At 46.2% G+C, this 23,928-nt stretch overlaps 2 protein-coding genes across 2 annotated transcripts in view; one reads left to right on the top strand and one right to left on the bottom strand.

Annotated features, from left to right (window-relative positions):
- Nucleotides 1-22,897, bottom strand: part of GPHRB (golgi pH regulator B) — a 50,057-nt gene extending 27,160 nt beyond the window's left edge. Inside the window, exons 1-5 of the mRNA XM_086935502.1 lie at nucleotides 22,551-22,897; nucleotides 15,515-15,574; nucleotides 10,802-10,905; nucleotides 9,084-9,190; nucleotides 1,132-1,233 (exon numbers count right to left, since the gene is read on the bottom strand). Of these exons, the coding sequence (XP_086791628.1) occupies nucleotides 1,132-1,233; nucleotides 9,084-9,190; nucleotides 10,802-10,905; nucleotides 15,515-15,574; nucleotides 22,551-22,592 (415 nt within the window). The 5' untranslated portion in view covers nucleotides 22,593-22,897. The remainder of the gene's footprint in view (nucleotides 1-1,131; nucleotides 1,234-9,083; nucleotides 9,191-10,801; nucleotides 10,906-15,514; nucleotides 15,575-22,550) is intronic.
- A 171-nt stretch (nucleotides 22,898-23,068) lies between these two features.
- Nucleotides 23,069-23,928, top strand: part of GTPBP8 (GTP binding protein 8) — a 105,232-nt gene continuing 104,372 nt past the window's right edge. Inside the window, exon 1 of the mRNA XM_086936285.1 lies at nucleotides 23,069-23,134. The gene's annotated coding sequence lies outside the window, so the exon portion shown is untranslated. The remainder of the gene's footprint in view (nucleotides 23,135-23,928) is intronic.

Genomic DNA, 23,928 nt, shown 5'->3' with positions numbered 1-23,928 from the left:
GAGGGGTTATCTCCAAGTAAGAACTGATTACCCGAACAAATAACATATATATTAGAGGTATTTCCTCAAGAGAAGTTCACTTCTAGTTTTTAATTATTATTATGGTTATAGTAATCTAGGTGACATTTCGTATCAGTGACTTCTCCTAGTGTCACTTGTACTTCTGGACTACCTCCCCTTCCTTCACACATGGAAGACGCACATCTGTGGCATCGGTAGAGACCCGAGCATTTAGCAAGGCTTTTGGAAAACCCATGCACTGTCTTCCAGATGCCAAGCAAACCTCTAGAACACTCGCCCACTCATTGCTCCTTTCAGTTCTTTCTCTACAGGCAAAAATGGACTGATACAATATTTATTCAGGTACATGAAGAGCGTGAGAGCGTCATAAGAAGAAAGCTGGGACTGGGAATACAGAGCATGGAGCAGCAGAAGCCATACAAACCTCTACGAAATATACCCAGTTCAGTGCTTAATTTGAGCCGGTAGTTTCCGGTGCTCTGTACGGTCACCTAATTGCAGCATCATGGCTTATAATACAAAGCCACATGGTGGCACTTTCTGGCTAATTTAGGTAGGCGCATAAAAACAGCAGCGTATTAGTTCGATTTACGTATACAATGACTAATGCCTGCTTCCCAAGCCATTCCTATAGCTTTGGAGGCCTGGAATATTATGAATTGTCACACTGGTAAGAGTGTGATGGTTAATAGCTGTGCTTGTACTGTCATTGGCAGCTGGCAGGGGGAATGTGTGGTGCGGGCTGCATTCCCGACTTATCCTTTTATAAATTAAGCACCGACCCAGTTGTATCTACATACCATGAGTTTCCCTCCACAGCAGAGTTGACTAAGTGAGTAAATGGACAATGTTACTGTTGTTCTTCTTCAGGAGTACGAATTACAAAATTGTGAGCGCTAAGAAGATTGAAAGGATGTGGGAAATGGTTGAAAGCTAGTGTAAAGTGCTCTGTAAATACTATACTTTTACATTCATTGAGTCAAGTGAAGATAACAAACCTGATGACCAGTTACTAACGACACTGCTTACAAAAACTGCTGAACAGTAAAACTAAAACTACAGAAGGGACACACAGCATCTAAGAAACAAACTGTCAAAGGAATAACTCACCGTGCTTCGGACTGAGGATAGGAAAGGGATCCCCCAGTTTCCAAAAGAAATACATGAAGGTGAACCAAATGACACAAGAGAAGATGAGCCGCTGGCGGTGAACTGGGGAGGCAGAAAGAGGCAGAGAAATGCTTTAATTGAGCATACAGCAGTGGTCAGAGACAATGGAGCAAGCCGGGCTTCAACATTCAGTTCATTCACCCATGGCAGGAGACTGCACATCCGACTCGTTCATTCCATGCAGGGAAGGTTCTGCCCACAATTAAAATACTACGTAAGGTCCTGTTTGACTCAACATTTGAAAACTTGGCCTAGAGTAACATAACCCAACGTGAATTTGTAAAATGAATGTTCACAACTCGGGTATCTTGACCTGAATAACATGAGTTTACTGTTACTGAACTGAATAGTACCAATTGTGTCGACCTCAGAAGGATGAAAGCCTAGATGGTGCTACTGAGATTTGAACCTGCAGTAATGTGGTCAAACACAGGTTTCTGAAGTAGATGCATTGGTCCTCTGTGCCACCAGATCTGGCTTTTATGCTATTCTATTGTGTGGCTTTCACATCTGCAATGGCATGTTGGCGCATAGTATCAAAAGTACTACACATCATTCTATGGTTACTGGTTATGGCACCTAGTGGTCGGACTTCAGTACAAACCTCTTCTGTACTGCACCTGGCCCAACACAAGTAGGGCATAGCCAAAGTGCATCAAGCTCCTGAGCATCATTGCTCTAAGATTCAAGATGCTGAACACAACAACCCACTTAAGCTCCTTTCCAATATAACATACTTGGAATGACAACATTAGAACACACTTCTATATGGAATCCTTAACCTACCCTTATGTAATGTGAGACCAAAACCAACTCGTTCTGGGTCCATGTAAACTGCGTTAGAACCATAGGCATCTCCTGCTAGGTGAAATTTAAATGATTTTTGTGTCTGCAAGAGAAAACAACTTACCTTTTTTTATCCAAACGTTATATTGATAATCATCTTTCTCACTAGTACAACTGTGCATCACTTCTCAGCAGCTGCTGGCAGGATGTTTACAAGTGCAGTGGAACACCTCTGTGACCACAACCCATAAGATTTCAAATAATTGCTTTTTAGATAATCTGTCGTAATTCACTGTTTCAGCCTTGAAAAAGCCCCAGGCCTGCGCGTCACTCAAGCACAAAACACAGTGGCAGTAAGACACGCTCCTTTTTGCCTTGGAGTGCAAGAATTGAATTCTGGTGGGAATATTGAATAAATAATTGAACACACAAGAATTAACTCAGAAATGTGTCTGTTTGCCCTCGGAGCACTCTAGAGTATTTACAACTCTATGAATGATACTGGTTATTTGCATTCCATATATGTTTTTCCTTCTAGCTGTAGTTGACCTAATTCAAGGAGCTTCATGTCAACATGTAACAAGGACTTCATTCTGCACAGCCCCAATGCACCTCGATCTATGTAACTTCTCCTTGCCCCATACTAGTTTACACAGTCCTCACAGAACAAACGTGTTGTATCCCTAATCCGCTCTGTAATACCCAATATATTCCTAATTAATTTGTGTGGTGTATTCCAGTTGTCTTCAACCAGTCGATCTCGAGCTACCAGTAGCTCCCAGACACCTTCAAAGTAGCTCGCAGCCTTGAGATTATTTTTAAATAAGCACAGGGTTAAATGTTTCTTTTAACATTAAGGGAAGGCTGTATGTACTTTCAACTATTATCAGGCTGCAAATGGCAGAACCTGATAATGAAAAGTGCTCAGCCAGATTTATGGGCAAGGCTGGGTGTCAAAGAGGTGCAGACCTGGAGCACTGAAGTATTTAGCTGTCCTTGTTGACTCAGTATTGGAGAGTGAGATCAAATGCTCCAGTCTGGATACTTCCCTAAAAATTGGAAAATTGCATCAATCCTTCCTCTTTTTGAAAAAAAAAAAAAAAACAATCTGGATGCCGATAATCCCAATAATTATTGGCCAATCTTTCGACTTCCCTTCCTTGCCAAACTGATAGAGAAAGCTATAAACACCCCGAGCTCACTCTATTTATCCAGGAGCACAATTTACTGGATCCCTCTCAGTTTGGCTTCAGAAGCCAACATAGTACTGAGACAGCCCTAATCACAGCCGCAGAATATGTCAGAACAACTTCAGACAACGGAAGGAACACTGCCCTAATATTGTTGGACCTTTTGGCAGCGTTTGACACGGTCAACCATCAACTCCTTGTCAACCGGCTGTTCAAGATAGGAGTCAGAGGTACTGCCCTTAAACTCCTCAGCTCATTTCTCACTGACAGACTGCAGATGTGGAATGTAACGGTCACAGATCTACATCTTTCACCCTTCCCTGTGGCGTACCACAAGGTTCGCCATTGAGACCCACCCTATTTAATCTGTATGTTACACCCCTGGCTTCACTAATCAAAGGCCTGGGCTCCTCGGTTGTCTCTTATGCTGACGACACCCAAATTGTAGTGTCTGTCACAGAGAATGCAGATAACACAGCTAAATGCTTTCACAGCTGCATAGTACAGATTGGGAGGTGGATGTCCACCAATTGTCTGAAATTGACTCAGACAAAACTGAGGTACTACTCTTTGGCAAGCAACCTTTGGTCTCCTTGCTGGTGGCCTCTAGAATTGGGTACCCTCCCAATTCCAGTGCCAAAGGTAAAAAACCTGGGAGTACAGTTTGATGAAAAACTGTCTTTTGTGGATCATGCTAATGCCATTACCTCGACATATTTTTTTCATCTTTAAATCACTAAGGAAAGGTTTTTCCTATTATCCCTATGGACCTACGCAAAGCAGTGATCACAACACTGATCTTTTCTAAAATAGATTACTGTAACGGGCGCTTCCTGACCGCCCATAAGAAAGCCCTGGATAAACTACAAATGGTCCAAAATGCGGCCGCTTGACTGCGTTTTGGGAATTCCAAAGCCTCAGTCAGTGTCCAAGTCTCTCCCCCTACTACACTGGCTTCCGGTCAAAAAAGAGAGTTATGTTCAAGTCCCTGTGCATAGCCTTTAAGGCCCTCCACTCAGAGGGCCCAGACTCTATTAAGCAACTCTTGCATCTGCACACCCCTGTCAGAACCTTAAGATCGGCTTCCCAGGCTAACTTGGTTGTTCCCAAGTTTAAAAGAGCTACCAGGGGAGGCAAGAGCTTTGCAGCGGCCACTACCAAACTCTGGAATACGATGCCAATAGCACTCAAAACTTCAGTAAATCTTTTCACATTTCGGAAAGTTCTTAAAACTTGGTTATTCAACCACTAGTTTATCTTGCTCTTCTGCCTCTCTTGCGTTTCACTAGGCTGGTGTTATTTTCACTGGGACCCACCCTGTTTTGGTAGTCAGCGCCTAGATACCCACGGGTAGTAGTGCGCTTTAGAAATCATTATTTCATTCATTCATTTCATTTCCTAGTTCCCATTTACCCAAGCTCTGAAAAGCGATGAATTAACCCAGTTTGGTACATGTTTATTGCTGAATGATTTTACACATAAATGACAATAAAAAACAAGCATTTACAATGCAACGGTTTCGCCTTTGTAAAAGTTAGAGCTATTGGCATCGTAAATGACAAATTTTGTATTTATGTGTTGGTTTTGAAAACCGATAAATAAATGGCATTGTCATTTACAACGCCAATAGCTTAATTTCTCACAAATGCGAGACCTATTGCATTTGCACACACACACAGAACACAAACACACACACAGAAATGGGGGGGAAGGGACGAGGAGCAAAACCAAGGCCCAAGTGATTGGTTCTTCGCGTGTGCTGCAATGTATAGGAAAACTGGTAGGTGAGATGCTTAGTCATTTTCAGTGGGTGCTGCACGAAGCAGTAAAAGGGTGGCAGTTGTTACACAGGAAGCATGGAGCAGAAAAAGAAAGGTACTTATTGGCACGCAGTGGGTGATGCAGTAGAACAGAGGAGGTGGTTTTGGCAATCCTGTATGGTACAGCAAAAGGGTGGTGATTATTGGTAGGCAATGAATGCATCGTCTGGCAGAATGGTGGCGAATATCACCAGGCACTCTCTTGAACACTGGAAAAAGGGGTAGTTATTGGCAGGTGCTACATAGAGGATAGAAAGAAGAAAGAACTGCGATGACTGTATGTGAAGCATGGAGCAGTAAAAGGCTGCTTGTTACCGGCAAGAACCGCAGTGTGGTGAAGTTCTGGTAAAAGTATGGACATTTTTGGAGCGTGTTACATCGTGTTGTAGAACAGTGGTGGTTGTTGGCAGGCACAGTAGGGAGCAGGAACTGTGTGGTTCTTATTCGCTGCCCTGCAGTGGGGAGCATTAGAAGGGTGGTGGTTGTTGGCAGGTCTTGCTTGGAGAAGTAAAGAAAAAGGGTTAGTTATTGCCATGTGCTACATGCAGCAGCAAAAGCGCATTAGCCACAGGAAGGTACTGCACTGGAAAGTTAAAAGGTAGTGGTTATTAGAAGGGCAGTGCCTGGAGCAGGGCAAGGTTCGTAGTAGTTGGGTGGTGGATGGCTTAGTATAAAGAGGGAGGGTATTATAGTAGAAAGATAATGCTAGTCCGTGCGTGTATGTCTATGTGCAGTGAAGAAGGTCGTGGGGTGGGGGCTGCATTGCACGGTATAAGGTGGTGGTGAGTTACTTCTTGTACGTAGTGCTTTTGTCTGTTTGGTGAAATCTACATGTGAGGAAAGCTCCCACTGCTATACAAATGCTGTATCCTGTGTTTGTGTGAGAGGGGGTGGCTGGCCAGCTGCACATGCTGGGCCTATTCTGTGAGCGAGGCAAGATTACAAAACGGAGACGTGTTCAGGGGTAAGGGGCTCTTGCACGGCTGCCACGGGTGGGTGGATTGATGTTTCCCTCTGACGGCTGGGACTGAATATTTCGCTACAGGCTTGGTCAAAGCGCGTTTTCTCCACCTGTGTCAAGGATACGCTCACACATAGGGCTTCTGACTAAACAGCTCGAGGTTTTAGCTCCTCGCCGAGGAGGCAGATTGAAGCCCGTCAGGGTCGCAAGTTCCTGTACTGATTGGGCATGGCTGAGCATTTCGGGCTCTTCTCCTCCTTTTGCAGCAGGGCGAGTACTGATTTCCATATAACTGGCCCTCTCCGGTAGGGGCGCTTAATAATTACTACTGGCTGTATGGGCTGATTTTAATATTCCTATCGATCTAAATGTGGTCCTGTCACTAGAAGCAGTTGTGAACAACACGTAATCATGATGGATGCAATCATGTGTGACGGCATCCAGGCGCTATTTTCAGATGTAAACGCAAAATCAATCCCAGCAACAAACAAGCCTGTGGAGAAAGGAGGGTGTGGGTAAGGTTTGCTGACATGTTCCTTCACGGTTTAAGACACTTCTCGTAACGAGAAACATAATGCGCTGGGAGACATAACTCAAATAAAACCAGACAGCTGTGCTGTTGGGTAGGCTGTGACCTAAAAACCAGCCCAGCATATCATAAAAGAGCCCACAAATAGTCAAAAACCAGACCCACACAATGACCTGTCAGACCTGTACTTCCGGCACTGATTCATTGCTTTATGGGCCAGTCCAACCCCGTTAGCAAATAAGAGAAGTATGCCCGGGCTGGACAAGGGAGTTACTTAGGATCGTAGAATAGTGACAAGACGGAAGCCATGATTACAGTTCTGGTCTCCTGGTTCACCTGTCCTCAGTACTGCCAACATACCACAAGGAAGCATTTAAAGCAACATAACTGCCTCTCAATCATGTTATCACCAAGCAACCTCCAATGGCTTTATTATCTCTTCCTGTGTTTTCTTCTAATATTAAAGAGCTTGAACCTGTGCCAACTGAGACTACCCACCTGTCCCAGCTCCCTACAATGCCCACCGCATAGTGCTGATCATATTTTACTCTGAACACCAGTAATGAATTGCTCAAGTTGATTTCAATCTGAGGGGAATGGGGAAGGGGGAATGTGAAAGAGGCCTTCCTGCGCCACCAAAACACAGCACTACTTGTGCCACCACAGTGCTGTCCTTTCATTACATCGGAAATAATAGATCACTGGAAACAGAACTCAATTATGCTCATTTTAGCTTCCTCTGAAGAAGAAAAAAAATATATATATACGATCGCTCTGCAGGGACCCAAACCTGACATTTATAGACGACACATATCTGCAGCAGGTGCAACAACCCACTGGGTTATTTTACCTGAACTAATGTGCGAACCAAACACATTAGATAGATTGATAGTTCAGAAGAAAACCAAAGGAGCGATTAGGAATCGAAAAGCGCAGCTTAAAAAAAAAAAACTGAGACCGAAATGGAAGTCACGAGTCTCGCTGTTTCCTCAATGTGAGATCACGAGCCGCCCTCTCTGCCACTACTACTGCTCATAATAATAAAACTTGAATAAGAAATAATAATGAAGGCTTGCATGGCACACACCATAGTCCTCGCTCGGCGGTGGCGGGTCAGGCGCTGTTCTGCGGAGGAGGCTCAAGTGGCAGCAGGGCGCCCCCACGTCTCCGGTGGTTCCCGGGGTCCCCTTGCAGCGTCAGCGCTTCCATGCGAGGGAGGGTGGCACTGCCGGGAAGGGGCACGCTTCCGTCGCGCTGAGACCGCGTCGCCGCGAGCGTGCGTGAGTGCGGCCCCGCTGTGCGCGCTCTCGCCACCGGAGGATCAATAGGCGACAGCGGCAGCAGCGCTTTGCAATACAACCCGCAGGGGCACGACCTGCCCCCGGTAGAGACCAGCGGCGTGCAAAGGGAAGGAATTAATCCCAGTACACTGCTGTAGAAAGAGCAATGTTTCCTCGCTGACAGGACGATGCACCGCCCGCCAAACGGCTTCTCAGTGAAATTTAGATGCCCTGGGACTCTCTCGACTGCAGTCGTGCCCTGCGCTCTGAAGCCAGCCCCCCTCCCCCTTTCCAGGGGCTTCATTTAGGATTGTCCTGATAAATCCACCCCCCCCCCCCAAATCAGGCCTAAATACAACACAAAGCTTCCATCGTGATGACACCCCCGAAGCCCCCTCCCCTCAGATCAGACCTAAATACAACACAAAGCTCCCCTCACGCTCCAGCTGTCATTTCCTCAGGCTGAGTTTAAAGGGACAGGGGCAGCCGGGAGTCCAGACATCCCCGCCCCAACCCCAGGAATTACAAATGCTGGCTGCCAAGGCAGGAGTACAAAGACACCTGCGCTTCTATTGCCTTTGCCACCCACAGCTCCGCCCAAACTAACACAATATGCTATCAAGAAGAAAAAAAATCTTCAGCGACAAAATGCAGACAAGAAAACCAGTCGCTGCTCTCGGCAAGTGTTTTTGTCGTAGAAAAGTGCCTACGTGGGATATTGTTCTAAGTGCACGCAATGTGGTAATTCTAAATAAAAAAAACATTAAAGCACAGATTAAGTCTCAGGCGAGGATTATTTTTCTATGCATAGCTTTGATTTTTTTCTATTTCTGTGCATCTTAGTTGCTTCTAAAACAAGTCAGGTCCCGGGCCGCGCTGTGATTGGCTGACGTCACGGGGGGTGTCCCGGCCGGCAGCCAATCACAGCGCGGCCCGGGAATTACGTCACGGGGGTGTCCCGGGCCGGCAGCCAATCGCAGCGCGGCCCGGGACAAAGGGGCGGGGCTTAAAAAAAGCACCAGAAACGCCCCCGAACCGCGTTTTCAAGAGAAAGCGCGATTGACAGCCTCTGTCTCCCAATGGCTAGCCTCCATATATGGAGCTAGCCAATGAGAGGCAGAGGCGGGGCCGACATCCCTACTGTAGACAATAGTTTTCGATCTGGGAGGGGCTTTGCCCCTCGCCAGGTTGAAACCTAAAAATACTAGAAGATTTATTATTATAAAGCATACAACACTGATAGTGACATGGGATTTGCTGCAGCCCTATAGTAGACCCTGGGACATCAAATTATGATAACATAACCGCCATCTGGGAAATACTCACAGAGCCGGATATTGCTGACCACGAAATAGCCAATGTAAAATGGCACCACAAACACCAGGACAAGCAGAATCACACAGAGATTCAACTTCCAGTGGAAATATCGTGAGCTGAAAGAAAGAAGACATTTTCAGATTGATCACAGTGCTAAAGACTCTGGGTCCAACTCTAGTCTAAAAACATAAATGAGCCAATGTGTGGGGAAGCCAATAGAGAAGGCTGCATTTCCAAGAGAGAGTAGACAGATGCACAATAAATCATGCTAACTTCCATCACAATATATTCCACAGGATAGGTGAATCTCTGTGAATTCTAATAGAAAATGTGTATTTCTAGGGCATTCACCTGATAAGAGGCAGGTCAGGCAACCTAGACATGCCTCAGAGAATTACAGAATTAACAATTTTCTTAAGTCAGGACCCCTTTTAGAGGGCCACTGGGCAAGCAGGAGCAACAAGGGGGAGGGAGAGGAGTTGAAGGCTTTAACTTCTGATGTCCCGAGGCCTGACTTACTATGGGTCCTGAGCAACTGGGACAAGTACCCCTTCTTTTCCTGGGGAGGGGGTTTGGGGAAGGGTCCATAGCCAGACACCAAATGTGATTTAGGGTCTGGGACTTTGAAGTTTATGTTGGGGATCTGCTTCCTTTTCAAGTGTCCACTCTTTTGTCTTGCCCTTCCTCCAGAAAGAAGTATGTAACAAGAGGAACAACTCCAAATCTAATAGTCCCACAACACAGACAATGGTAGAGACTAGAGGTTCACACCTGTATGTCAGCCACATTTATATGTGCATCAAAAGATTGCCTCAGCCCTTCTCTTTAAGGTCTCTTGTCAGCCCCATCTCCTCCCTGAAATGTGTCCAGGATTCTTTCCTGTGACTGCTCCCTAAACCAAAGAGAAACCTTGGAAGTGTACTTAAGAGTCCGTATCTCCTTCCTCCAGTGTTGTGTCTCACCCGGCTCTCAGGAATTCATAGTTCCACAAATATGTTGGGGGAGGTGGTGAGATTCCTCTACCTCCTCATGCTCCTCCAGTCAGCTTTGGGCTTCACAAAATGGAACCCATATTCTTCCATATATGTACTATTCGCAGACACATATACATATAGCACACACGTGTGCTGCACAGCGCTACATATTAACTTGATGGGGGCCAACAGAGAGTTACGCAAACAGGAGCTGAACTGTACATCAGTGACCCTGTAGGACTCACTCCAGTAACACAGGTAAAATGTCTGTTCACTTCCATTGATCACTACACGCTCGAGCTACTTAATTGCCTGCAAAGGCAACAGCCTTTCATCATTCTGACTGCTGCGTTGTTTGCACCTCTCTCAGTCCAACAACCTGCAATCCATGTACCAGGCCCATGTCACTGTGTATGCTAATGATCTGTGCTCGCCCATGACAATACAAATCAGCCTCAGGGATCCAGAGTTTGTTGCAGCTGGGGAAATAAGGGCAGGGGCGCACATCCGTCACCATGCGAGTGACTCAACGTTGGCTTAATAAAGGTATCAACTTGTTGCTTTTATTTAAACAAAAGTAATGACAGGTGGCTGACAAGGTATCCTTTGATTAACCTCATGAACATTTTCCACCACAGAAACAGGAGAGAAGGGTCACAGCCATACTCACTTTAACCAATGTACCCAACTATTTTTACATTTCATACATTCTCAACACAATAAACAGAGCATACTTCAGAGGAAATCAATTACCTTGTGTTCAGGAGTCCAAGAATCTCAAAGATGATGAGCTCAAACATGGTGCATGAGAAAGCAAAAGTCACGGAGAAAACCACTTGCACAACATACTGGCGCACCTGAAACAAGGGGAAAATAGTGGTAAGTAATTCAGATGAAAATATTCCATAAGAGTGAAAGCAACAGGGGACCTGAAATAAACAAATTGTCTGTATGTTTTGGATTTTCGACAGTCTTCAGGATTTTAAGTGACAGAAGCAATCCAGTGTTATGAACAGATCTGGACAGGAAATTCCAAGCTTTTTCTTGAAGGTCAGATATTAAAAACTGTTAATCTAGCAGAATAGGCTGAGCACTGATCTACGTGAACAGCATATTGGACTTTAATGTTTTAATTATAGATGTTACTCTAAGGAAAGTCTGTGCACACCTGCAGTTAAGTCACAGGGGGTGCAAAAGTAATTAACTGGCTTTCAACTTTATGCCATGTGCCAATTCCTTGTGATGCCCATTTTCTTGTCAGTTTGTGTCTTCACTATAATGTAAGTCTATGGCAGTTTTGTAAAGTTGTCAGAGCTGCACTGGAAGTTCCTTTTGTGTTATTGTGTTTAGGAGTAGTATATGACTGCTTGTGAAATTTGGAGGAAAGTAGACTGATATTTTTTTTCATTTTAAGCAAAAACCTATTATAAAAGCTAGAATTAAAGATCATCGCTGGTTCATTGGGGGTGATTTCAATGCTGTGCTTGATGTTACATTGGATAGGTCACATCCCCCTTTACAGGCAGCTGAGAGTAGAAAACAGGCGGATGCTCTTACGAGATGGGCTGGGGGCTGGGACCTGGCAGACGCATGGCGCAGCACACACTCACAGGAGAGGGAATATACTTTTTTCTCCCCACCCCACCAGCTTCACACCAGAATCGACCATATTTTCTGCTCCCGCTCCATGGCGCATTCAATTGTCCTGACCCAACACATGGGGAAAACTCTATCCGATCACAGCTCCGTAGAACTCACCTGGCAGTGGGGCAGGCGGCTGGCCCCCATCCCAACTTGGAGACTGTCTCCAGATCTCCTTGAAGACTCGGTATTCCGGGCCTCCCTGTCTGACACTATAGTAACCTACTTCTCCACAAATGTGAACACAGCCAGCACCCGGCAAGTGGAATGGGACGCTTTTAAAGTTTGTCTGAGGGGGGCGGCAATGGCCGCTGGAATGGGCAGGAAACGGGAGGTAATCAATCAACTGAAGGAGGTGGAGGGCTCGCTAGCGTCCCTAGAGAATGAAGCAGCCGGCACAAATGCATCCTTCACACCACTGCAGGAGGCACACATTAGACATGCAGAGCTGCATGCAGAGCTGCTAGACTATAGAGAATACACGAATAGGCAGCATACACAGGCGGATAGAGCCGGTCCCCTTCTAGCTCGCCTCTTACGAGATTCCCCAGTTAACCACCCTATCCTGAAAATCTTAGACCAGACGGGCAGCCCAACTACCACCCAAATCGGGATTAACACGGCGTTCAGGGACTATTACACCACGCTATACAGCCCCTATCCGAGGTTGCATTCGAGGCCTTCACGAGAGACCTGAACCTACCTCAACTCACTGACAGGCAAACCAAAGAACTGAAGCGTACCATTACAATAGCTGAAATCAGGCAGGCAATACGAGCTCTCCCAAAGGGCAAGGCCCCCGGAACAGATGGCCTACCGGCCGACTTTTATGCAACATTCATAGACCTTCTGGCCCCACGGTTGCACACTGTTTATTTGGAAGCACTACGGACAACCGCCCTACCACAATCGTCTATGCAGGCATTAATCACGTCCCTCTTAAAGCCTGCTAAAGAAGGGCTTCAGATGGATGACTACAGACCCCTGTCCCTTCTCAATACTGACTCCAAGATATTGAGCAAGGTGCTGGCATCGAGGCTCGTGCAATACGTACCGCAGCTGATCCACCCGGATCAATGTGGTTTTGTTCCGGGCCGCAACACGGCCATGAACCTCAGGCGATTGGCCCAGCTTATGCTCGGAGACCGGGAGGACACGAGCTCCGAAGGCTGCATATCTCTGGATTTGAAGCAAGCGTTTGATTCCCTTAGGTGGGACTATATGTTTGCCACGTTGTCTACATTTGGGATACCGCCCGAATTCCTCGCCTGGGTCAGATTGCTGTACACCATCCCCACAGCTAGAGTGCGCACCTCCAGCCATATATCTGCTCCTATAGCTATAGTACGGGGCACCAGGCAGGGCTGCCCACTCTCCCCCCTCCTCTTTGTCCTTGCCCTCGAGCCCATGCTTTGTAGACTTCGGTTGATGGCCCCCCGACATGGCATACAAAGGCATGGGACGGCGCATATTGTGTCCGCTTACGCGGATGATATTATATTATATCTCCGAGACTTAAGGGGCGACTTGAGCCCTGTTTCCCAGGTCTTTGAGGACTTTAGGACGATCTCTGGCCTGACCATAAGCGAATCCAAGTCCTATGGGTTCACATTTGCAGCCACAGGCCTGACTACCCCCCTACCCTTCGCCCCCCACGAATTTCAGATGGCGGAAACCACCTTCCGATACCTGGGGATGCATATTTATAGGGAGGCTGACATGATGATTGACGGCAACCTTGGGAGGGCCATCAGAGCACTGAAATCGCAGATACAATTCTGGCTGACACTGCCTCTCTCAATACCCGGCAGAGCAACAATATCTAAGATGGTGATGCTCCCCCGTCTCCTCTACCACTTCACCAATTTGCCGTACCTGATCCCAGCAGCGACATTTAAGACTCTTGACACTCTACTCACCGAACTTGTATGGGGGCACGGCCACAGACGTATAGGTTTGTCCAAGCTGCAGCTCCCCTCTGACGCCGGCGGTATGGGCCTGCCGGACTTTAGAGCTTACAAATATGCATGTCAGCTACAATGGCTGGCCTCCTGGGTGGCGGGTCGCAATCTTCAGGAGATCAATATGATGGAGGAGGAACATGACAAGGGGAGAATACACACATTACTTCTGCCCAACTCGGATATACCGAGAGATGCCCCACCACTCCTCAGACTAGCGATAATTTACTGGCGGAAGGCATTAAAATACACGTCCCCTAAGTCATCTTATGCCCCCACGATCCCGCTCTTGGGCATCCCGTTGGGCTCGGGAACACTTACGGCGAACTCGCTAGCGCAATGGCATGACGCAGGAGTGTCGCATGTGGGTGACCTGTTTGCGGAGGGGCACTTGTTGTCCTTTGAAGACTTTAGAGCCACACAAGGCATTCCTAGAGGCTCATTCCTTTTGCACGCTGGCCTTCGCCATTATATAACACATAAGTGGTCACCTGAGGGCCAGGAGCCTATTACAAACCCTCTCATCACGATGCACTACCTCATGGGCACGGGCGCCCACCTGACAAAATGGCTCACTGCTAGCATCAAGGAGGGGAGGGCACTCACTCTGTCGCCACTCCGGGAGACATGGGAGGGAGATATTGGTAGGCCCCTGAGAGACAAAGAGTGGGAGCGTATACTTCAGTTTCCCAAAAAGGTAGCTAGGAACCCCAAGTTTAAGTTCATTCAATTGATGCTGCTACATAGAGCCTACCTGACCCCGCACCGCATACATGTGATGTTCCCTGATGCGAAAAGCAACTACCCCCGATGTGACACTGAAGACGCATCACTGATACACATGCTGTGGCAATGCCCCAAGCTAGGATATTACTGAACCACGGTCCATGAATCGCTCGAGAGAGCGGGTGCTCTGTCCCGGTCTCCTACACTAGAAAGCACATTACTGGGGCTGGGACCCTCACAACGCACCAGAACCGTGGCGACACGCTTTTAAGACCTGGCCCTGTTGCTGGCGAAGCGTGCCATCACGATGAGGTGGAAGTCACCCAAACCTCCCAACCCTGAACTGTGGAAAGCGGAGGTAGTACGATGGGGTAAGGCATAGGGAGAGGCACTACAGCGAGAGGAACACAGAGGTCTGCGGAAAACGCCGATCTCTCTGGACTGGTTTGCCACGTTGGGAATGTTTGAAACTGGGGATGACGGGGATACTTGAGACTCGCCGAATGTAGAATTAGTGTGTCCTTAGCCAGACTTTCATGCACTGTCACTGACTGTGGTGCGCTACGATGAGGTACGGGGAAACCCAAACCACTGGCCTTTGTCTCGTTCCACCTGTGTGTACAGATAGATGAAGCTACATGTTACAGCGCCATGGGTGACCCAGTTTAACGATCATTCAGTCATATGCACGTTGAGAGAGTGTCGGGTGGGTTGTTTGAGGGTGGAGGGAGGGATTGAATTGACCGTGGTTTGTTTAATTGTGACGGTTATAGTCATCAACAAAATAAAAATCAAGATAACTATGCAAAATCATATGTTCTAAGCAGGCGCACACATGTATTACTCTGCTTCTTACTGAGCTTGGAAATTTCTGTAATGCTTTACCTACTATGCTAATAAACAGATTTTCAAAAAAAAAAAAAAGCAACAAAAAAAAGCTAGAATTAAAAAAGGGATTTCATTTGCGTACATTTTGTTTTTTCTTTCTTTCTACGAAATCTTTTCAGTAAAGGTAAAACAAAATAAAGAGGCATTTCTGTGACACTTTGAATAATTTATTTGCTTTCCAAGGGAAAAAAAATCCATATATACACAAAAGCATACTCATTGGACAAAAACATAAGCACTGGGACCTTACCTCATAGTCCTTAAACAACTGACGCATGAAAAACAGCCATCCGAACCCAAAGAAAAGCAGCTGCAAGAACAGAAAAGAAATAGTGGTAGTAATTGTTATAAAAGGCCAGTACAGCTCATACTGAAGAGTTTTCTTTCAAATGGATTTCACATGAATTGACTTAAGAAATCTATGCAAGCATCCATAAATGTACTGATTTGGGAACAACAGATGCCAGGCTGTACAACGCTTCTGACTCTAGGGAGAGGCTAAGGTTATAAAGCACCCTTGTAAATGTATGGGATTAGATACATATATACATGGTGGGGCGTCCCAGATAAGTATGCGTAAGCAAGAAATCCAAAACGTTATGTTGCAAAGCACTCATCTTCTATGCTAGCTAACCCGTTTTTTGGTTCTTATTATATAAAACCATAACATAATTGTTATATTAAATCTGAAGTATACTGATTCTTGACAGGATAATGTACACCTCAGGATAAAGGGACTGGGTTTACATCATTGAAAATGTATGACAGAAATGCACATTAAGAGGAAGTGACAATAAATGGAAAGGTCAATCGGTGACGTAGATACATAAAACAGATGTTGCTCTAATCACCGACATGTTTTAGCCCATTAAGACATTTTCAGGAGGGCATGCATCAGGAAGATGGTGGGAGTGAGAGGAGAGAAGAGCAAATTGCTTGCAGTGATTTTTTCTACCATTACTCTTAAGGAGACTTGAAGAGGAATCAAACCGTGCCCCTAGGTAAATTCGAATTTTTATTGAGACATCCCACGGGAAAAACGGGATATTGAATGGAGGGGGAGCAACCAGATCTGAAAATTACCAAAGACTAAAAACATTTGGGGCACCTTTGTAGCTCACGTTGTGGGATTCTAGCACTACAGGCCTCGAGAAATCTACTTGCCCACTCTCTATGGCGGGTCACATTTTATCAGGGTGGGCAATTTATAGGGCCGACTAGCTCGTTCTGGAGAGCTGACAGAAAACAGCCGTTCTTTTCACTCAGAAACTGAATGAGCAATAAAAATGCCTTTAAATCGTTTTATCTTGTCACATTTGTTGTGTGTTCAAAGAGAGGTCAAATGTCAACTTATGTCTTCTTACAATTTGCTGCTTATTTCATAGTGAAGGTTGGTGTTTACTTTTCTTTTCTTGACTGCAAAGTTAGAGGATTTTGTAAAGTGAACTGACTTACATTCATGCTGTACAGCAAGTCCGAATCAAAAAGCTGCGAAAGACAGGTTATCTTTCTAACACATAACTTTTAAATAACTTGTAAATGAACAGTACAAATATTTAAAAATATATTTCAGAAGTTAGGAGAACATGTTTTATATTCTGTAATGGAGACAAAAATTGTAACAGGATCCAAACAAATCAGATCACTTTACTTAGTGATCTGCAATGCTAAATATTTTTGCTGAAACCCAATTTACACACATTATATGCTTTACAGTTCAGTAAACTGCATGTTAGTGGGAAAATACATATTTTCAATGGAAAATGTGTGGTCTTTACATGGCAGTACACTATCACAGTGAAGTAGTGTGGCTCACTGGTTAGAGGCGGCAGACCCGAGAGCAGAGGACGGCCCGGGACCAGGGTTCGATTCCCGGCGCGGCAGGTTTCTGGACCAGGGTCAGCGGACTCGATAATTCTCTCGCCTCGGTGCCCACTCTGATCAGCGATCACACTCGGCAACTCTGGGCATTAGCTTGCCTCATCTTCACTAACGGCCCCACCAGACCGCCGGGGATGCCTGGTCTCACCCTGGAGATACCCAGTAAGGGACCATCTCTCAGGGAAGCCAGGAAGGGTTTCGCAGCGGTCTAAGCGCCAGGACGCCTACGGGTAGCAGTGCGCTATATAAATGCCTACACACTACACACATCATGCTTTAGTATTATGTTTATTAAAAGTGCACGTTTTTAAACATGAACTGAAAAAACATTCCTGCCCCAGCCTAATGACAATGCTTTTAGTGAACTAAGAGGCAAAGCAGGAGTTATGTGTACCCTGTAAGTGGGCTAGATTCTTATTATACATGGAGCAAATGTTTAGACTATTAAATCAAACGAAAGAGTTTGGAAACAGCAGAAATGCTGATCTCACATATTCAAAGGTGCTCTCATATGTGATAATGAAGAAAAAGGTGATGCTATGAAACAAAATAGTTGCCTAGAATCAAAGTTCAAAGGGCAATGCATTATAGTTAGGTTGAGTAGATTATTCTAATCAGTAGACCTGCAGGTCTGTTAACATTGTCATGATTTTTGGAGGCCCGCACTGAGATAATTACTGATGCACTAAGAATAAGAACACAACCTAGCACTTTTGAGCCACTCAATCAACACCATTTTTTACATTTGTCAAAGTGCCAATCCCATTAAAGCTCTTCAACGGTTGATTCTTAACATTCAGGAACACTTGGGAATGACAACTTACCAAGGTATCCTACACTTGTCTTGCAGTTTCAAAATCTATCCAAATTCTCGTGCAATAATATTTCTAAAAATATGCTGATCATCATGTTAGGATGATGAAAGTACAGTTTAAAAAAGGGGGAGAGTGACACCATCATTCAGTAAATGCATATGTTTGGTTTTGAGCTCCTAAGACTACGACTTCAGCCTGACAGATGGATTTCAGTGTTCAGCAGCAATGTGCAATTTCTGGGGTCCAATGAGTCAACCAGCCTACGAAACAACATCGGGCAGCTCTCTTCCCCAATTGCAAATTCTAGCAGTTCTACTAGACTGCTTCTACTTGAACACATCGTAATACAGAACCCTTGTTTACACATACCATTATAAATCCTGTGCATATTTGATTTAAATCTTTGAATATTTGTTTTTCAAAACACCTCCTTGTCCATTGTTATGGATTTCAAAATCTGACATGAGTAATGGATAAAAACAGTATACATTTCAAGAACCACCCTGAATTACCAGGAATATCATACTCCCACAAGGAGTTCACATTGAACTCCAATTTAGTTAATATTACAAGAAGGAGTAAGTGAGAAGTGATACAGGGTTCGCTCACCCTCTCCAAACACCCGATCATACAAAAACAACAGGAGGGAACCTCTACCGTGCTTTACCTGTCACTCCATACCAGCCCAAAGGGATCACCCTATTATAATAAAAGGACTCACACACACTAGGATTGGAAGTGGGAGCCCTTGTAAGTCAAAGCCTAATAAACAAGCATTTACAATGCAATGGTCTCGTCTTTGTTAAAGTTAGAGCTATTGGTATTGCTCATGACATTATTTTTGTTTTTAAAAGATATAAATAAATGGCATTCTCATTCACAATGCCAATAGCTTAATCTCTCGCAAATGCGAGACCTATTGCATTTACACACACACACACATAGAGCCACACGCACCCACCCACACACACAGAGCCACACGCACCCACACACACACAGACAGAGCCACACGCACCCACCCACACACACAGAGCCACACGCACCCACACACACAGACAGAGCCACACACACAGACAGAGCAACACACACACACAGAGCCATACACACACACAGAGCCACGCACACACACACAGAGCCACACACACAAGAGCCACACACACAAGAGCCACACACACAGCCACACACACACACAGACAGGGCCACACACACACAGAGCCACACACACAGACAGAGCCACACACACCCACAGAGACAGAGCCACACACACACACACAGACACGTACACACACACACACACACACACACACAGAGCCACACACACAGAGCCACACACACAGAGCCACACACACAGAGCCACACACACACACAGAGCCACACACACACAGAGCCACACACACACACACAGAGCCACACACACACACACAGAGCCACACACACACACACAGAGCCACACACACACACACAGAGCCACACACACACACACAGAGCCACACACACACACAGATCCACACACACACACACAGAGCAACACACAGACAGAGCCACACACAGACAGAGCCACACACACACACAGACAGAGCCACACACACACACACAGACAGAGTCTCACCTGGCATGCTCCAAGGACCTCCAAGACTCGGACCTGGGATCTGGGTTCGAGTCTCAGTAACGACGCCAAAAACCTCCTGTGAATCTGGGCAAATCACAATCTCCCTGTGCCTAAAATGAAAGTGTGTCCTCATGTAACGTAACTGGAAAATATGTAAAGCGCTCTGATACCTGATTCGGTTCGGGTCTAGTTTGCGCTATATAATACTCTGCAAAAAAAAACACTCTCTAAAGGAGCTGGCCCCCCTGCCCTGCTCTCCTGTGCATTCCTGGCTCACTCTCTACCCTTTAAATCTCATGTTCTTCCCCTGACTGAACGGACTAAGACTCCCCGCGCCTAATCTTTGTCTTTCTTCACCTCCTATCTTGCTTCGATCCTTTGTCTTAACATTCGCATACTCGAGGCCTCTCGCTGGAAGGTTTCCATTCGCTGTCATTATTTTCTCTACCTCAGACTTCTAAAGCATTCAGCATCGGAAGATATTACACATATAACTTTCCAAGACAAAACTCGAGTTTCCTGTGCAAAAATCTGTTACAAGTGCGCTCTCTTCGTACAGCGACTTCCTTCCAAGGTGCCCATCGCGAGCCACGGATGCCCTCTCATTCACAGGTTCAGGGGAGAGGGTGCTGAGGTACCCCAGGGGCAAGGCTGCTCCCCCCGACTGCCCCTGCACGACCACCTCATGCCTGCCGGGACCTCTGGTGACATTAACAAACATTTGAAGGGGGTGCTGCGGCTTCTCTGTCAAGCGCTCCCTGCGCCTAGGCGCTAGGTCCAGGCTATGATATATAACTTTAAAAAAACACAGAAATAAATGTGTTTTAGCCTCTGAGGAACAAGTTTTCATGTCAGGTGTCCAACATGTAGGGGTGGGGCGGGGGCTCTCCGCGACAGCAGGGCTAGAATGACATAAACAGCAGCCAGAAAGAGAGAGGGCCATCTCACCCCAAAGACAGGGCGTCCTCGTCCTCTCCCGGGCTCCGCTCATCTGTGGCCGGAGCCCGGAGCAGACGCTACAAATAAGTTATCGAAAACTATGGGCAGGGTTAACAACAATAGACACAGAAACGCTCCAGATATGTCTTTTCTTGCTGGGGCGCTTGAACCGATGACCGACGTGCAGATGCGACCAACCTTCAACAGAAATTAATGTTCTTTTATCACGCTTCCAGTCAGTGGAATGAGGGAAAGAGGTCCGGCATTGACCACGGCAATCGTTTTAAACGGCAGAGACACACAGCACGGCTCGAGGCGATTACGGAAATGAGGCAGCCCTACGCACTCAACCCCCAGGCAGAGACACACAGCACGGCTCGGGACTACGCTCCGAGCGTTACCTGGGGGAGTGCGGCTACTCTGGCAATCCTTGGTTCCCGGGCGGACTCCGGTGATGCAGGCTTCTCTCTTGCGAGGTTCCCTGGCCTCCGATGTCGGACTGTTGTTTTCCTGCGACGGCGGCTTCCCAGAAGGTGGCAGATGAGCGTTTGGCTTTCACGAGCGCTGGGACAATCCCAGCGCGGCCTCTTGGACGAGCCCCCTCTGACGCGGCCCTGCTCCCGGCTGGGCCAATCACAGCGCGCCCTCACGGGATGAGCCTCCCACAGCCAGCCAATGACTGCGCGGCTCCTCAGGCAAGCCTCCCGCGGCGGCCCAATCCCAGCGCGGCCGCTTCGGTGATATCAGCGGCCCTTGGGCTGATGCCGATGGTGTAAGCCCCGTCCTTTTCAGACTGGGGGCGTGTTTTTTGTTGAGAGACTGAAGATGTCACGAGAAAAAGGACACTAAAAAACATGCCATTCAATTCGAAACGGACGGGGCTTAAAGGGACAGACAGAGCTCTTCTCCAATGGCTGGCCGCCGTTTAGGAAGCCAGCCAATGGAGAAGAGCTGGCTCCTTTACCTACCTACTCTAAGACATAATTTCTCGCCCAGCGAGACTGCGCAAGCGCAGCCTACGCAGGCCGAGACCTAAAAAGGGGTTATTTGGTAATGCAGTGAGCTTGCTGTTACAATCAAAGAAGATCCATAGTCTCCAGGTATATTAGGATCATAAGTTTATTGGAGATAATCAAGAGACAATCAGGAGACCCCACCAGGAGCAGTTCCACTGCTCAGCCCTTCAAGCCAACTGACATATGCTTACTCAACAACCACCCAACATTCCAATTACATCATCAAGGGCCAAGCAGGACAGCAGGGGGAAAACACAGGGAGGATGTATAAGACATGTACATTACAACACTTGCACTAGTACTTGGCTAATGCGATTCCAAGAGCAATAGCAATACTTGTCAACGCACAACAACCTTCCAATTCAGCATCCCATCCTCACCTCAAAAAAGTGTGTTATGATAGTAGGCAGACAGGAGGATGATGAAACTGGTGCTCAGGGTAACTACGTGCTCATCTTCTGAGTTCTGTAAGGCAGCAACCCTTCTCTCAGGTGTACAGCTTAGAATTCTCAATTATCAAACATGTGCATAGTACTTTTCACATAGCCGACTTGGCTACATACCAAGCATGCATGACCTACTTCGCAGTTGTACATTTAAATCACAACCACGTGCTCTCACATACACAACACAAACATGCCATACCGTGCACACCAACAAGAAGACATACAAACTGCAGTCAGACCATCAAAACAAAAACGTTTCTAATTTCTATTTACCCCACTCAACAATAGAACAAGGGCACATTCTACGCCAGCTCTGCTTGAGGAGGAAGTCAAAGTGTCATGACAGAGCCATGTTGCTAAAATAGCTCTTCACTTAAACGCTATCCAGAGAATCAAGCAGGAGTGTAATGAGGCAACTACTTTCGTCTGGGAACTAAGAGACCCGAAAGCTGTGTTACAATGTTGTGCTATCCAGAGGCACCTGGGAAAACATGTAAGACATAAATCCCTCTACTCATACTTAGCAAAGCAGCATGGTTATTCTGACATGGTTTGGGATATATATAAAGAGACAGCCCACCTGTGAAATGACCATCAGTATGGAATCAATCAGGAAGCTCATTGTGCTGCTGAACAGGAGGAAGCTGTTCAATCACCTAGAATCTGATCTTCAGTTCCAAGACAGCTTACTGCAAGAGATGTCACATTTGGGATTCCAAGCCTTCTCAGTAGCCTCTGGGTGTCTTCAAGGCGAGGCGCTATAGCGTTAGCTAGTCACGACGGTAACCACAATGTACAGAGGTTCGCAGTGTATACCTTAAACAAGATTGAATATTGTTTCTCTACTTCTTTTTCGGAGGTCGTTTTGTCTAGCCACTACGGTAATTACGTGGAGCAGGGTCAATTCCGAGGCACCAAGCTACTCTCAGCCACTCACGTGAGCGGACACATTCATACTGACGTGAACAAAGGTTGAGATCATATTATTGGTAGAGCTAGGTCTTGTCGGTTGTTTATTGGCAGGATGACACCAAAGAGACGCTATGTGTAGTCGCCTAGGATTGGCTGTCAGGGCTTATGACGGTTGTTTATTGGCCTTGGAGCCTAAAGCATGCTTTGCCGCTGTCCCCTACAAGTACATAGTGCACGTCGAGGAACGAGGAGGTAGGTAAGTGTACTGCCATTTGTGCAAGAGAGGCTGCAATTGCGGGAACAGCCAGCTCCTGTGAGCGAACCACTGCCCGGATTTGAGACTAGTTGGTAAATGCTACTCAAGCGTGTGCATATGATTAATTCTATGAGCAAATCCGTACCCATAGTAGGGTAACATCTCGGTGACTTCGATAGTGCGACCCTCCGCCAAGAGCCACCCGGTCAGTACATCGTCATGTTCTGCCGTGTGTCACACCTTACGCCTGACCTGCTCTCAAGTTCATGGCTGTGACAGTAAAACATTCCTTGACAGTGTTTAATAATTATTTTGCGTGGCTGTTCAGCTAAGTGCTTTAAATGAGCAGATACTTGTAGGTACTCAAATCATGCACTTTCTAGCGCTGCTTCAATGCGTTTAATGGCGAGTACCGGTACTTCTCAGCAGAAATCGTACTATGGGAGAAGTAGGACCTGCACTTACGTATTTACTATTAAAGCACCGTTTCAGCCCCAAATACTCTTTTGTCTGTCACGCTAATAGTATCATTTCGCATTTATTAGCGGTTCCCTGGCATTCTGCAAGTGTACTTTGTTTTGCATTGTTATTGTTTTTATAAAATGTTCTCTGATCTAGTGGCTACTAATTGAAATGTTCTGCCGTTCTTTTATTTATTTTTCATGTAATTATTGAAACATTGTTATAAATTAAAGACCCACAGAAATTAATTATGGAGACACACACAGTGGCGGCTGGTGAAATTTGAGAATGGTGCGCAGAAAGAGCACACATTAAGTATACTGAAACG

This window comes from Lissotriton vulgaris, chromosome 8 (assembly GCF_964263255.1).
Source record: "Lissotriton vulgaris chromosome 8, aLisVul1.2, whole genome shotgun sequence".
Lineage (NCBI taxonomy): Eukaryota > Metazoa > Chordata > Amphibia > Caudata > Salamandridae > Lissotriton > Lissotriton vulgaris.
This window is presented reverse-complemented; position numbering and strand designations above follow the sequence as displayed.